The sequence below is a fragment of the Microtus ochrogaster genome, unplaced genomic scaffold, assembly GCF_000317375.1.
Source record: "Microtus ochrogaster isolate Prairie Vole_2 unplaced genomic scaffold, MicOch1.0 UNK1, whole genome shotgun sequence".
NCBI classification, from domain to species: Eukaryota; Metazoa; Chordata; class Mammalia; order Rodentia; family Cricetidae; genus Microtus; species Microtus ochrogaster.
Window position 1 is genome coordinate 6,155,878 of NW_004949099.1, and position 15,933 is coordinate 6,171,810.

Below are 15,933 nucleotides of genomic sequence, written 5' to 3' on the forward strand. Positions count from 1 at the left end.
AAGAAGAAGAAGAAGAAGAAGAAGAAGAAGAAGAAGAAGAAGAAGAAGAAGAAGAAGAAGAAGAAGAAGAAGAAGAAGAAATGGCACATAAAAACTAAGTGTGGTGTCACACACCTGTAATCTCAGTCTTGAGAGTCTGACGGATAAGAATTATGAGTTCAAGGAAGAAGAGGCTCTGAGTTTTTGAGGAATTATAATCAGGCATTCTTCCGAGTCAGTGCATTCCACCTTCTTTTATTATCTTCACTCCATGCGCCAGGACTCTTCTGGCCCTGGTCATACAACAGTAAAGTTAGATGTGGCCTCTAAGATCTCAGAGTCAGAACATGGAATGGGCTGGTGATGAATCACAGTGGAAAGGCAAGTGAATTCTGTCACCCAAGACAAAGTTCCTTAACGGGACCTTCCCTTCAAACGTATCACTTCTTTAAAGCAATATCTCCCGGTTTTTGAAGAGTTAAGGCTGCCTTTTTTGACTATGATAAGATTGGGGGATGGGGAGGAGCTTTTTGCTTTCTTTTTTTAATGTTTAAGTCTTATCTATCATGATTGTCTTCACAAAGGGCTTTTAATTCTAAAAAAAAAATAGTAAAGATAAGATCTAGAGTGAAACTAATTGATGAAAAAATAATTTCTGAAAAAGGCACTGTTTATCCTACTTCACCATGGAACATGTATGTTAGTTACTTTTCTTGTTGTTTTGACAAAATGACAAAGTAAATTTACAAAAAGAGGGGCTTTTATTTTGATTCAGATTTAGAATACAGTCATGTACCCTAAAAATTATGGCAGCAGAAACATAAGGTAGCTGGTCACATTGCATCCATGGTAAGACAGCAGAACAATTGATTGCTGGTTCTCAGCCCGTTTTTTTCCTTTTTATTCATTCCAGTTCATGGAATGGTATCACTCACATTCAGGTCTTCCCTCCATCGTCAAATCTTTCTGGAAAGACTCCCATAGATATATATAGAGGTGTGCTTCCACAGATTCTAACTCCAGTTAGGTTGGCAGTGAAGATTAGCCATCACAATATATCTTAGACCAGCATTGATTCCAGTGATCACCTCCTGGAGCACTGCCTGCATGTGCAAATGCAAGTGCTCAGATCTGAAGACACACCACACAAAGGGGCTTCCATGTGTATCTTGTAGATTGTAACAGATCAGCAGACAGGACAGAAGATCCAGATAGTCACCGCAGTGGACGCCTCTGGATCTTCCAAACAGCAGTTCATCCTGACCAGCCCAGATGGAGCTGGAACTGGGAAGGTGATCCTGGCGTCTCCAGAGACATCCAGTGCCAAGCAGCTCATATTCACCACCTCGGACAACCTTGTCCCTGGCAGGATCCAGGTAAGGCCTGTTGATGGGTTGATGGCTGTTTCTGTACTTGATACTTGAACTGCCTCTCAGGTCCGTTTTGCCCTCCCTTGGAGGCCTTCCTTGGAGGCCATATCCACCCTAGGAGGGCATTTGGGGATTTACAAGCATGGCAGGATTGCTGCTTGGATAACTAAAGTAAAAACCAGTAAATTGAGTGGCTACACCCAGAAGGCAGTCAGAAAGAACAATAATAAGGAATAGAAGCTAAGCCAAGGAAAAGTGGCTGGCATAGGCAAGGTGAGAGTGAGGACCACTGGAGAATTGATCTTAAAAGACCACATGGTGAAACCATATGTGTGTGTGTGTGTGTGTGTGTGTGTGTGTGTCTTTTGTGCTCTAACTTACCTGTTTTTTTTTTATTGAGCACTACATTTTCTCTGCCCTCCCCCACCCCCGCCCCACCTCTCCCCTCCACTTCAAACCTCTCCCAAGGTCCCCATGCTCCCAATTTACTCAGGAGATCTTGTCTTTTTCTACTTCCCATTAGCCTATATTTTTAAGACACCCTCTAGAGCTGACCATCTTCTGCTCTTTCTTACTAATAGGCTTTCTGCCTCCTGATAATAGTTTCTCCACCAATGTAATAAGCCAGATTAAGCCAAATTAAAAAAGTATAACAGGTTTATTTGAGCAAAGCAATCCCCAGATGAGTTCTCCAGTCCCAGAGAATATTTTCAAGAACTACTCTGTACTTCCTATGTCCAGCTTTTTCCTATTTATCTCTACTCTGGGAGGGAGAAGCAAGATGGGATTGGGGCAGCCACAAAAATATGAGCAGATACTGAAGGAAAGCAGGACCAATGTTCAGTGTGAATTTGGAGGCTTGATGCCAATATTCCAGAGTGACCATGCATGGAGCATGTTTTGACATAATCAAGAGGAAATCGGTATTAATCTGTTTTTGGTTTTTAAATTTATTTTGAGTTTTTGAGACAGGAACTCATTATGTATACCAGGCTGGCCTCCAACTCACAAGAGTTCTGCCTGCCTCTGCCTTTTGAGTGTGTGATTAAAGGTGCATGCCACTATGCCCAGCTTAGTTTTTTGTTTTTTAAAATTTTTGGTAAGTTGTACATAATACAAAATTTACCATCTTCGCCATTATTGTACTACCACCTGTAACTCTTTTCATCTTCCCACACTGAAACTCTGTACCTGTTGGGGCTCTCACACATAAACCACAGTGAAGAGAGTTGAGGATTTAGAGTTCTGTTCCTCTTCCCTCAAGTCCCTTCCTCTGGCATGTCCCCTGCCTCCACTACCGCCCAAATGTGAGTGTCTTTGTAGGATATGTTCAGGCGAAAGTTTTTCACAAGTTTAGGTTCCTGCAGAAGCCAGAGAGGTGTTGTGAAGGGCCTGAACTTGAATGTTGGGGACTGAATTTAAGTCCTTCACAAGAGTACTCACTCCTAACTGCCCTTCAGACTTTTTGTTTAGATTTTTTTGATATTTTTATATTTATGAGAGCTAGCAGGCATTGTGTCTCATTCTCCCTCTCCCAAAGTATGTTTTGATCCTTTGATATTAAACTATCCGGCTTATTTAAAGCACAGGTTTGTGAAAGACGTCTGCTGATGTCACATTTCATAGGTGGTTTTACTTGATATCTGATTCACCCTATGAGATTAATTTAAGGTTTATTGTGTGCTCAAATTAAGTATATTTTAAAACAACTGTTCTTTAAACTTTCTCAAGTTGGTATCAGTTATGTTTTCTCTTAGATGGACAGAATGGGTTATCATCTAGAGAATTACCTGTGAGAGGAAATAGGCTTCTGCAGTCATCTGTACAAGTCCATTTATCACCAGTGCCTCAACGAGAGCTCTAGTCAGTAAAGCCTGGGTATAGCTCTGGAGACATCAGGTTCATATTTACATTTTGTGTGATGGAATGAGAAGCATAGCTGACAAACTTCACCTGTCTTTACCTCAGAGAATCCATGTGTTCCCCATGTGGCTTTCAGTCTTGGTGATGTTCACAAGATAGGAGAGCAGTCACTGACATGTGCAGGCCAGTGGGGAAGCAGAATTACCTGGCTATTGAATGGATCTGTCAGAATATTTCCAGTAATGCCCAGAGAGTTCTTTGCTTTAGATACTCAAGACTGGGAATACACAACTAGATATTACTTTACTTAGTTATCTAGATTTTAATTGACAGTGTTTGTTTGCTGACATCTTAGATCGTCACGGATTCTGCTTCTGTGGAGCGTTTACTGGGGAAGGCAGACGTCCAGCGGCCCCAGGTGGTGGAGTACTGTGTGGTCTGTGGTGACAAAGCCTCTGGTATGTGACTCTGGCTTCTGGCTCCTATCATGGAGCAACAGCATGACCTTTTATAGGGTAGGGAAGTGGGTAGTTGAGAAAGAATGTTATATGTAGCTTTAAAATACGAACCTCACATAATAAGCAAAGTAGGTATGTCAGATTATTCAATCTGATAGGAAAAGTCAAGAAACTGACTTGTTTCCAAGTATTTATATGCTATTAAGAAAGTAAAACTTTCTTTCATCTTGTTTGTATCTTCCAAGGTGTATTATGTATATAATTCTCCTCACCCAAACTATCTTACTTTTTATCTTTTTACTGCACCCTCTGTGTAAGCTTCTGTAACGGAGGAGTAGGGACCACGCAGTTCCCTTTGGAAAAGTATACACATGTGCTGAGTAAAGACCCAAGGCCTGTAGAGAGTCATTTACGTCTGTGCTTTTGGTGTCCTCAAGGAGAGCTCAAAGGCTTCCACATTTAGTATTCTGGTGAAGGGAGACAGAGGCTTGCTAGCACTGGAGAGCTACAGAAGGTAAGTGAGGCAGTAAGGCAGGCAGTGGGAAATGAGAAGCTCAGCTCAGGGAAGCTGAGTTCTGAGGCAGCTTTATTCCACATACAGAAGTCTGGAAGTTTTGTTGTCTTGGATTACATTTTGTCTTTTTGAAGGGAGGAGGGGGCTAGACCTAGGAAGAATCTCCATAAGCTCTAGTTTCCCCCCTCTAAGCTGGTTGTGCCATTTCTCTGCCTTTGGTGCCTGCCTCTGATCCTACCCTTTCCTTGTCTTAGTAAAGCTAGTCTATCCTACCACTTAAAATCCCATCTTCCCTTGGAAGCAGGTAGATAGTGCTGCCACTGGTCCCGATTGCTTTTCTCCAGTCCATCCTTGGCATCTGTTACATTCTCTAAAACTGTACTGAGTAAATGAGAGTAGAGAAGTAAGCTGTGGTTTATAACTGTGTTTCTCGAAGGGCCTGAGTAATTCACTCAGGGGCATGCTTGGGGATAAGGACATGACTCAGATCAAGTAAGAATGAAGGAATATATAGGCCATTTACTCTGTAAGGGTGGGCATCAAACAACTTCTATAGCCAAAATGAGTGCACTGGAGCAATGTCAACTGAGGTGCTCTGTGTGTTGGATAGTCACGTCATGTATGAGCTTTGGATTTTTATTGTGCTATGACACAGTGTTGACATATTGTTGGGCTGCCATTAACCCCTATGGTGGCAGCTTCTGACCGGGTGCACTCCAAGTAGGAATGGGCTGAGCAGCTCATCTCTGCTCATGATGAACTAACTAGATCATGTGCTCACTCATTTCTCTTCAGGCCGTCACTATGGGGCTGTCAGTTGTGAAGGTTGCAAAGGTTTCTTCAAAAGGAGCGTGAGAAAGAATCTGACCTACAGCTGCCGAAGCAGCCAGGACTGTATTATCAACAAGCATCACCGAAACCGCTGCCAGTTCTGCAGGCTGAAGAAGTGCCTGGAGATGGGCATGAAAATGGAATGTGAGTAGCAGGGCCCCACCATGCTTGCTAAGTAAGGTGTTTACATTTGACTGTAAATGAAAGGGGAAAATAGTTTCACTATGCTTTACCTTCTGGGGCAGCCACCTGATCCAGAGCTGACGCTGCTGGGTTTGGTCAGTTTTCATGGTATGTATGAAGCCCTTTTCTAGATGAATCAGGAAACAGGCCAAGAGGAATGGAGTGCCAGCTTAAGAATAAAGCTGAGACCAAGTCATTCTAGCCCTGCTACCAAAGAGCCCACATGGTGCCTCTCTCAATCCCTGGGCCTCATCTGTGACCCAGCACTACATTTCATTGCTATAGCCGTCACATTCTAAAGAAGGTCCCCAAGCAGGAGCAGCCACAGAAGAACTGACCCTCCTCTTAGCTCTTATAGCCATACTTTTGAGGGGTCAGATATTCCCAAACCAGTCCCTCATCCACAAGGACCAGTCATCAGGTCAGTTCTTGATGACGGAATCATAAGAACCAGATACCAAAGTAGCAACACAAGTCAAGGAGAGCAGAGTTGTGTTCTTAAGAGTACAGCAGGGATGGAGAGGAACAGAGTAAAGGCTCACACCACGCTAACAGTGCTGCATGATTCCTGGGAAAATTAGAGATAATAGATTTCAGTATTGTTTCCCATTCTAGGAATGGGAGACAATGCAAAACCCACTGGGGAACAAGAACTATGTTCATAACCTGTTTTAGCACAGTTAGTACAATACATACATGACTAACTTAGGGTAGGGTTGCCCTGTCATATTTTCAGGCTGTACTTATTTGTAAGCAGTGATGGGGCTAAACTGGAACAATCATAGGCAAAGTTGCAAATTCAAAGTCCAACTGCATTTCAGCTTAGTAGTAGGGCATCTTGATCTTAGGCTTCACTGCTTTCTTTTAAGAATAGTTTGTGGGATGGGGAGATAACTCAATATGTAAAGTGCCTGCTGCACTAGAAATAGGTTGTGAATTCTGATCTCCAACAATCATGTAAAAAGCTGGGTATTGTTACTCATGCTTGTAATTCCTAGGAAACAGGTAGATCACCAAAGCTTGCTGACCAGCCATTCTATCCAATCAGTGATTTCCATGATCACTGAGAGACGCTGAAAGCAATAGTAGAAAACTCTCAATGTACATACATGTTCTGTACACCCTACCCCATCACCAAGATCTGCTTTTTAGTTGCTTGTAACAAACATACCTGTCATTTTCTAAAGTTATTTTTGTTTTAGACGTGTGTGTGTGTGTGTGTGTGTGTGTGTGTGTGTGTGTGTGTGTGTGTATACACGTGTGTGTATGTGTGTATGCGTATCTATGTGTGTTACGTACAGGTACTCACAGAAGACTTGGATCTCCTTAGAACTGGAATTATAGGCACTTGAGAGCTGTCTGATTTGAGTGCTGGGAATTGAACACTGGTCCTCTTCACAAGCAGTATGTTCTTAACTGCTAAGCCTTCTCTAGCTCCTGTATACCCATTCTTACAATAGGCTGCTGGAAGAGAAATTGCTGCATACAATTAACACCCTTTCATTTTCTGAAACTCTTTAGGCTGGAATTGGACTCTGGAAAGGTTGCTCTGCCATTGTGTTATGGGATAATCTCTATGAAGGGTCTACTTGAAGATAGGTATTTATCCTGGGCTGAGCCCAACTGGTTAGTGACAGAAGTAAAAAACCCAATGGACTATGTTGGTCTTCTCAGGTCACAGCAGAGTGGCAGTTTCTAAGCAGGTAGCTCCTGCCATCTCGAGCCATCTATATACTTTTAGGTTTGTATTGCAAGGAGTTATTTGATTTTTACTTTCCTTTCCATTGTTTGGAAAGCCCATGGTGACCAAACACTAGAGTTACAGATTTGCTAAGAGACCACTTTATGTTAAGGTGCTTATTCATTTAAAACGTGACTGTATGTTGTAATTTAAGCTGTGCAAAGTGAACGAAAGCCCTTTGATGTGCAACGGGAGAAACCAAGCAATTGTGCTGCTTCGACTGAGAAGATCTATATCCGGAAAGACCTGAGAAGTCCTCTGATAGCCACTCCCACGTTTGTGGCAGACAAGGATGGAGCAAGGTCAGTCAAACTGGCTAGAGGAAGTGCAGATATCCCGGGAAAGGGCACAAACATGGCTGTCACCTGCCTGACACAGCCCTGGCATCCCTTTGAGTTCACTTAGCATTGCTGGGTGTCACTCCAGGGCACTGTTGATCCTACAGTTTAGGCTTCATTCCTGTAGGAAATGTAGCTGTCTGTAACACAAAGTACAGGCCTATTATTATTATTAATATTTTTACAATATATACAAAAGGCCCAAAGTGAAGAAAGGCCCAGATAATGCCACTAACTAGCTTGTACATTCTTTGTAACATACTGTTGAATTGGTTTTAAAGAGAACATAAATAAGGAAAGCCAGAAATCAAAAATATATTACACAAAAAGCTAAAGTTAAGGGTCTCTAAACAATTCTTTGAATTTTAACTTTGGGGAGAATGGCCACAATTAGTGTAGAAGGCCTAGGGATATGCATATGTTCTGTCCTCCCTCAGCCTGTAACCTGGCTTGTGAGACACTCATCAGCAAGAGCAAAGAGCTGGTCACTCTTGAGTGTTAGAGCTTTTCTCTTAGCAGACAGCCTTGCAGATTAAGTCAGGTGAATGCAGCTTGAACATACTGTGCAGAAAATGTTAGAAGCTACTCTGAGTTTCTTTATGTCTTAAATAGACAGACAGGTCTTCTTGATCCAGGGATGCTTGTGAATATCCAGCAGCCTTTGATACGTGAGGATGGCACAGTTCTCCTAGCCACGGATTCCAAGGTAATGCTCTCTCCTCCTGTGTGCTGTAGGCTGCTTTTCCAACTACACCTGCCCTCTTGACCATTACAGATGATGCTGAAAGCATAGTGTCCTATAGCTCTTAGCTTCTCATGATGTAGCCATTCTAGGATTGTTAAGATTCTGCTGGCTTTTCAGACACCCCAGTCAGGGCTGACTGGCCATAATCACATTCAAAGGTTTTATTCCTTATTAATTTTTCCCCCTTTTATACTGTACTTTTTATACATACTGGCAGGCTACCAGCATGCTAAGAAAATACCTACTTTTTCTAAGGCAGCCTTTTGCAGAAGCTCCAATCCCTTTCCATTCAATAATCTGCAATAGGCTGACAAATGAGCCAGAGAGAATGAACTTGTAGATAGAGATGTCTGTTGGTCCAAGAGGTCACTCACATTGTTGTGACCTGTATTTTGTGGTCCTATCATAATTTACTAAGCAGCTTTATGCTTAAGACTTTTCTATTGACTTTTAGTTTTTTATTTCTGTTACCAAAACACAGGTTTATGTGTACACACACAAAAAAAAAAAACCAAAGCAAAACCTCACATGTACAGAGGATAGATACATGTGCATATATTTCATGGGTTTTTTTTGCTTGCTTTTTATAATTATAAATTAAATATAATTCATAGTCCATCACCCTTGCAGTATATAAATTCGTGGTATTTTAGTATATTTTCATGATTCTGGATTCAACCACCACCAATTCCAGAATACCCTCATCTTCCTAAAAGAAACTTATCAAACAGGCCAACCACTAACCTACTTTTTGGGTCCTTGTTTGTAACAATTATTTAATAATACATTCCACATGAAGGGAGTCATGTAAGTATGATTCCTTCACAACTTGTTTTTCATTAGTATATTATCTTTAAGGTTCATCCATGACATAGCATGTTCATTCCTTTCATTGCCACTGTCTGGCTGCCTCATGCTGTGTATCTGTTCATCACATGATTAGTATTTGGATTGTCTGTGTTTGAAGAGTAGACTTGCTGGCAATGAGCAACTTTTAAACTTTGAGGACTGTTTATGAATGTGACTACACCAATTTGTAGACCCATCAACAATATGTTCTTTCTCCACATCTGGGAAAACAGGTTTCTTTCTTGGATTAGGATCCAATTTATGTGAAGCATCACTGAGGTTTTGTTTTGTATTTCAAGTAAAGTTGAACACATTTATTGGCCATCTGTACAACTTCTTTAGAGAAGCGTCTTAAAATCCTTGTCCCCTTTAAAATTATGTTTTTGTTGATTTGTCTTTCAAGTGAGGTTGAACAGTTATTAGTCATCTGTACATCTTCTTTGGAGAAGTGTCTTCATATCTTCAGATCCCTTTTAAAATTAGGTTGTTTTTGTATTGTGTTATTGAAATCTTTCAGTATTCTCACTATTACCAGACATGTGACTTGAAGATATTTCCTCCATTCTTCTTGGATGTTTCTTTACTACTTTCTTAATATTTCTAAAGCACAAAAGTTGTGACTAGAGAAGTCTACTTTATCTGGGGTTTTTGTTGTGTTTGTCATTTTATAACCGTATCACTGCATCACACGTGTGGATTTGTGTGTGTGTGTGTGTGTGTGTGTGACCGCAATCAAGATACAAAAAAACAAAACAAAACCTGACCCATTCTGATCCAGTGGATGGACAGAAAGATCTCCCTGGTGTGATTCTTCATTCACACCTTCTAGACCCTGGCCTTGAATAAACATGATACCTTCTTCACTTCATTGCCCTTAAGTCATTCAAATGTGTGTGTTAGTTTTTTAATGTTACTATTTATTTTTTATATTACTATTACTTATTTTATAGGCTGAAACAAGCCAAGGAGCTCTGGGCACGCTGGCAAATGTAGTGACCTCTCTGGCCAACCTGAGTGAATCTTTGAACAATGGTGACACTTCAGAAATGCAGCCCGAAGACCAATCTGCAAGTGAGATTACTCGGTATGAGCCCCTCTGATACTCCGTATTCCCCAGTGTTTTAAGGATGGATGCCAGCATTTGGCACTTACATTAAATATGTTTTTGTTTTTTGATGTTGGAATTGATGCCTCCTGCGTACAAGACAAGTGCTGTGCCACTGAATTACATACTTCAAAAGTACCCCAGTTGTGTAATTAAGAACTATAAAGTTGTCACAACAAGCCCAGACATTGTTGGTCTTATACATTTAACTGTGAGCACCCACACTGGAAGAGACCTGCTTATATCATGTGACATAAGGCAGTCAGAACTGTTATTCATTCCTGACACCAGGGTCTTCATCAGACAAATGTTCTTTGTCTTGAGCACTGTGTAATGAATGCATCTGCAGCAAACAGTGTATCTCTTTCCTCTTTCTGTTTCTATTTGCTTGCACCCGCTTTCTGAATGCTAGTTGGTGGATAGCACCAGCTGGTTCCAGGTGGCATTGGCTGGCTGCTCAGGGTATTTCTTTCCTGTAGGTTGGCCCTTGTGTTTTGCTCTTCCATTCTAGCCTTGGTGTCAAGCCAGATAAGGTACATGCTGGGAGTCATACAAGTCCTCTGCTTGGTCCTCCTGTTAATTTGCAATCTGACAGCAATATTCAGATCTAGCCATAGGGGAAAGAACATGAGATCTCAATTATAAAGAATTCTGGTTACCTTGGGAGTGGTATTGGAAAAGGTAACATCTATGAACCTCAGCACTCACATCTATAAAGTGTAGATAATTTAGGAGTATTTAGTGTAATAATCTTAGGGTATTTATGAAAAATAAAATTATATGTGAAGATAGAAAGTACATAGCTCAGTGCCTAAATATATAATGAAGAAGATCTTTGTTGTAATAGGAGCGGCAGGGCTGCGTCCCCAGCACCCCTGCCGCCTGGCTAGCTCATGCCCCGAAATAAGAACACATAAATTATATTCTTTTAAACACTGCTTGGCCCATTAGCTCTAGCCCTTACTGGCTAATTCTGATATCCCGATCAACCCATCTCTAATAAACTGTGTAGCACCGATCTTACCGGGAAAGATTCAGCATGTCTGACCTGGCGGCTTGCTTCATCGCTTGCGTTTGCTTGGGAGAGGGGAGCATGGCCTCTGAGCTCACTTCCTCTTCCTCCCGTCATTCTGTTCTGTTTACTCCTCCCACCTATGTTTTAACCTATGAGGACCAAGCAGTTTCTTTATTATGATTAACCAATGACCTTCCTCCATCAGATCTTCACTGCCTTCTGAGTGGAACTGGATTGTCTCCATTTGTTGCTTCTTTAAGTAGAATCAGCTGGAGCTCTCTTACTGACTTGCCATGGGTTTCTGCTTTGTTTTTGTTCACAGGGCATTTGACACCTTAGCTAAAGCACTGAATACCACAGATAGTGCTTCACCTCCAAGCCTGGCAGATGGGATAGATGCTAGTGGAGGAGGGAGCATCCATGTCATCAGCAGAGACCAGTCAACACCCATTATTGAAGTTGAAGGCCCCCTCCTTTCAGACACACACGTTACATTTAAGGTGAGTACACAAAATTAACAGGTGCCACCTGCCTCCCCAGTATGCTGGAGTCAGGTACCTTGCTATGAGCCCATTTTCTTTATTTTTGGTGTCCCCTCCCCCCAAGGAAAGGTTTTACTGTAACAGCTCTGATTTTTCTAGAACTCAACTTTGTAGACTGGCCTTGAACTCAGAGGTCTGCCTGCCTCTGCTTCCTGAGTATTGGGATTAAAGGTGTGTGCCACTACCGCCTATCACGAGCTCATTTTTTAATTGTGGCAGAATCTTGAATTTCAAAGCATGTTCCTGTTCCTTCTTTATACAACTGTTTCATAGTGCCATTGATTTTGAAGTGACCCTCCAATAAGTGTGGCACATCACTGCCAAAATAGACTGCCATAGTACTAGCCACTAAGGATCAAAGACTGGCTGCTCTGCCTCTTCCTTCCTGTGACAGCCTGACTCCAACATAAGCTCAGGTGGGCACCTTGTTGCCTCTACTATGTAGAGAAGTCATCAAATAAACTCGTTAGCAAGTAGGCAGCTAGACTTTGATATGAAGTATATTGCCCACTAGCGCCGTAGCCACCCCACCATCTTTGAAGAATATTAGTAGGTCCTCAGTCTTTCCCATGTACTTTCTGTGTCTGCCTTACTGACAGGGCATCAGCAGGCTTTCCAGTCTGTAGTCTCCAGAATGAGTCTCGTCTCAGTGCTCTGTACTGGAGAGATTAGTCAGTCACTTGAGTAGATAGGGTCTCTGACTATAGCTGCCCAAGGCTTACTTCTCAGGTTGCTTTCCAGAGTAATAGAGAGCCCTTGTGAACATCAGAGCATCTGGAACCCTGGCAGGCTGTTCTTCCAATGAGATGTTATCTTCCCATATGGACTTTTGCCCAGCACCTTTTCATTATCCTGAAGTCACCTTTAAAAACACTTGTCAGTGGATTCAGACAAGTAACAATATAGTTGCGGGTGAGAGCTGTTGAAGGTATCTTTGATGAGTGAGCTGGAAAGTGTCCTCTGAACCTACAAGACTCAAGTCACTGAGCAAGAAACCATAGAAGCTGTTGACAGCCATGGCTACAAGGCTCCATGGACACATACTTCACTAATGACATGTCTTTGGAAGTTCTTTGAGATCTGAGACAGCTACTTTGACTGTTACCTTTGTTGACATAGGAAAGGGATATGTTGACGGTGGCACTTGCCCCTCTTTGAGCTTGTGACACAGTGCTTCCTATTCCAGCTTACGATGCCCAGCCCTATGCCAGAGTACCTCAATGTGCATTACATCTGCGAGTCTGCATCCCGCCTGCTTTTCCTCTCCATGCATTGGGCAAGGTCAATCCCAGCCTTTCAGGCACTTGGGTAAGTGGCCTTTATTCCTGGGTGTTCTTGAGTAGTGGCATTCTCCCTTCAAGAATGGCCAAGGTCTCTGAGGGCCTTTCCAGTGTGATTGTTCTGGTTTACCTTATTCAGAGACCAAAGTTTTATTAAATGTAGTCAGTAGACTGGAGGAAACAGTACTTCTTGTATGCTGTAAGGACTTATTGCTAGAAGCTGTGTCTGGCCTTTGATTGGATGAATGTATCAGAGTACTGATTTGTGTTCACACACCCCCTGCCAGTGTTGGCCAGCCTGTGTCATTGTTGCAGGAAGCCCATCCTGCTTACTTGTTCATGAACATCACTGTACTTGGTGATCCTGTTTCCTTGTCATTCCCAATACCAGCTCTACTACTGTGCTAAGTAACTAATGTCCAGTTGGAGCAGGCTGCCATTGTGACTTATATCTGGCTGGAACATAAGCAGTCACAAGAAACTAGAATGTAGTGAATGGCTACATGCTGCAGGGTAACCAGCACAGGTTATATATATGTAAGAAATATATATATATATTCTTCTGGTTGTTCATTGGTTCACAGCACTGGCCTAGGGTAAGAGATCCAGGTTGAGAATCATAATAGCATTTGGCAGTTGTAAGGTTGTAGGAAAGTCATTTAATTCACATGAACTCTATGACAATAGCCTGCTCTTGATGCCATCTGGGAGTTAGTTTACATCTCAGGGTTATCAGTACTGTTAGGTGAAGATGTCCTGATGTGTGGCTAAACAGTGATGCTCCCACTTCCCTGAGTGGGCTTTTTTTGTTGTTGTTATTTGTTTCCATTAGAACAATATGAAACCTCCTCTGGAGTTTCTTTGCCCAGAGTAGCACATTTTAAAGGGGTTATTATAAATTCATACATGGTCAGGATAGTGATCCTAACAGAATAAAGGCTGTACTTGAGACATGGAATGGCTCCATGTAGCTAGGCTGAAGCAACTAGAAGATACATTTCTGTCTAGAAAAGCCAGTTTCTGCAGCTTTCTTGCAACTACGGAAATAACAGGTTTTGCAGTGTGCCACCTACAGTAATTCTCATGAGTATTAACTAAACAAAGAACTGCTTCAGTTCCAGCACTAGCTCTTTTCCCTGCCAGCACTGCTAATGGAGTTTCTGCTCTTCAGAATCTGTAGTCAGTGTTTGTCATTTGATTCCAGCTTCTCATCTTTGCTGGAGGGCCTGAGTCACAGACACCATATACCCAGAGCCAAGCTAGGACTTAATTAGTATATAGAATGTTATGGGAAACGAACTTTATTGGAGAAGTAGGGGATATGGCTTTGTGGTAGAATGTTTGCTTTATTTATGCAATCCCACAAAAACAAACTTTAGAGGGGTTGTATACACATGTATGTGAGTGTGTGTGCATGCCTGTGTGTAGGAGAAAAGACAACCTCAGGTATTTTTCCCAGGTCCTGTATACTTTTTGAAACACAGTCTCTCATTAGCTTGATACTCTCCACATAGGCTTAGTTGTCTAGCAAGAGAGTGCTATGGATCTTCCATCTGTTGCAACCTCCCCAGTGATAGGATTTTAAGTGTGTATCACTACTACTTCTATGCCTACCTTAATAAATTTTAAGAAAACCTTAATATGACATGCCTTTTAAAGTTTTTAGCCAGGTATAATGGTGCGTGCCTCATTATACCTGAGACCAGGTATAATGGTCTCAGCACTCAGGAGACAGAGGCAGGAGGATTTAGCTAGCCTGGTCTACATAGTGAGACTCTATCTCATAATGTAGGTTGGCCTCAAATTGTCTATGTAGCTGAGGACAACCTTGTACTTCTGATGATCTTACCTCACTTCCTGAGTGCTGGAATGACAAGTGTACCACCCAGTTTTACTCGGCTTTCTGTGTGCCAGACAAGAATTCTACCTTGAGAGTCTGTTGAACCCTTATTATAAGTTTTTTATTTCTGGGGCTTGGGACATGGCTCAGTAAAGAGCCTATGTAGAAGTGTAAAGACCTAAGTTCAGATCCCCAGGACCCATGTAAAAGCCAGGCATAAAAGTATATGTCTGTAAAACCCAAAACTGGGCAGGTAAAGTTAAGAGATTCCCCTGCCTGCCTAGCCAAATCAGCAAGCATCAGATTCAGTAAAAGAGACCCTGTCTCAAAAATAAGGTAAAACATGGAAGACATAAGAATAAGGTGAAGTTGAGGAAGACATCTGATGTTGACCTTTGGCCTAAATGCAAATGTACATATGCGCGCATATATATAAATGTTTTTCTTTTTTAACTATGTATGTCACAGCTTGCATGTGGCGAGCAGAGGAATATTTAGGGGAATTGATTCTCTCTACCATGTGGATTTTAGGGATAGAACTCAGGTCACTAGGCTTACTGGCAAGCATCTTTATCTTTTGGGCCATCTTGCTAGCCCTAAGAAGTCTTAAGAGAATAATCTATCATCTCTTCATGGACTTACTCAAGGACTTGGTCATCTTCCTGGAAATGACCCTGGACATATAACAGACCATTGCCATACCTTTGCTACATGGTGGACTTTGAACCATACAGCTGACATACTTAAGAGTCATCCACATGCTTCACACTCAGCCTTATCCTTATGTTCCTAGACAGGACTGCAATACCAGCCTGGTGCGGGCCTGCTGGAATGAGCTTTTCACTCTTGGCCTAGCCCAGTGTGCCCAGGTCATGAGTCTCTCTACCATCCTGGCAGCCATTGTCAACCACCTGCAGAACAGCATCCAGGAAGGTAGGTCCTAGAGATAAGGAAGTAGAATGTATCTTGATCCAATTTGTACCTGGATAACAGTTCAGCCTGTGTCAGAGCTGACCCAGCTGTTCTTCATGAATGCACAACTGTTCTCTAGTAAGAGCTGCAGTGGCCATCTAATATTTGATGGTCAAGTAGAATAGCAGCTGGGGCAGTAGAATACTCATGGCCCTGTAGAAGCTAGCCCATATGGACTGAGGTATGCTGTCATAAAGGAATTACCCCTTGGCAACTACAGGCTGAATTAGCTGTATTGCTGAAGCAAGTGTGGACAAGGCAGCTAACTTAAGTACCTTTCTTTTTTAAAGATTTATTTATTTATTTAT

The 15,933-nt window shown here is 42.0% G+C and overlaps 1 protein-coding gene across 5 annotated transcripts in view; it reads left to right on the plus strand.

Moving 5' to 3' along the window:
• Nr2c2 (nuclear receptor subfamily 2 group C member 2) overlaps nucleotides 1-15,933 on the plus strand; it is a 64,885-nt gene that overhangs the window by 38,501 nt on the left and 10,451 nt on the right. For all 5 annotated transcript variants that reach the window (XM_013352977.2, XM_026788176.1, XM_005364897.2 and 2 more), the window contains 9 exons: nucleotides 1,155-1,355; nucleotides 3,568-3,670; nucleotides 4,980-5,159; nucleotides 7,094-7,241; nucleotides 7,890-7,983; nucleotides 9,822-9,955; nucleotides 11,314-11,491; nucleotides 12,720-12,841; nucleotides 15,447-15,586. In XM_013352977.2, coding sequence (XP_013208431.1) covers nucleotides 1,155-1,355; nucleotides 3,568-3,670; nucleotides 4,980-5,159; nucleotides 7,094-7,241; nucleotides 7,890-7,983; nucleotides 9,822-9,955; nucleotides 11,314-11,491; nucleotides 12,720-12,841; nucleotides 15,447-15,586 — 1,300 coding nt within the window. The remainder of the gene's footprint in view (nucleotides 1-1,154; nucleotides 1,356-3,567; nucleotides 3,671-4,979; nucleotides 5,160-7,093; nucleotides 7,242-7,889; nucleotides 7,984-9,821; nucleotides 9,956-11,313; nucleotides 11,492-12,719; nucleotides 12,842-15,446; nucleotides 15,587-15,933) is intronic.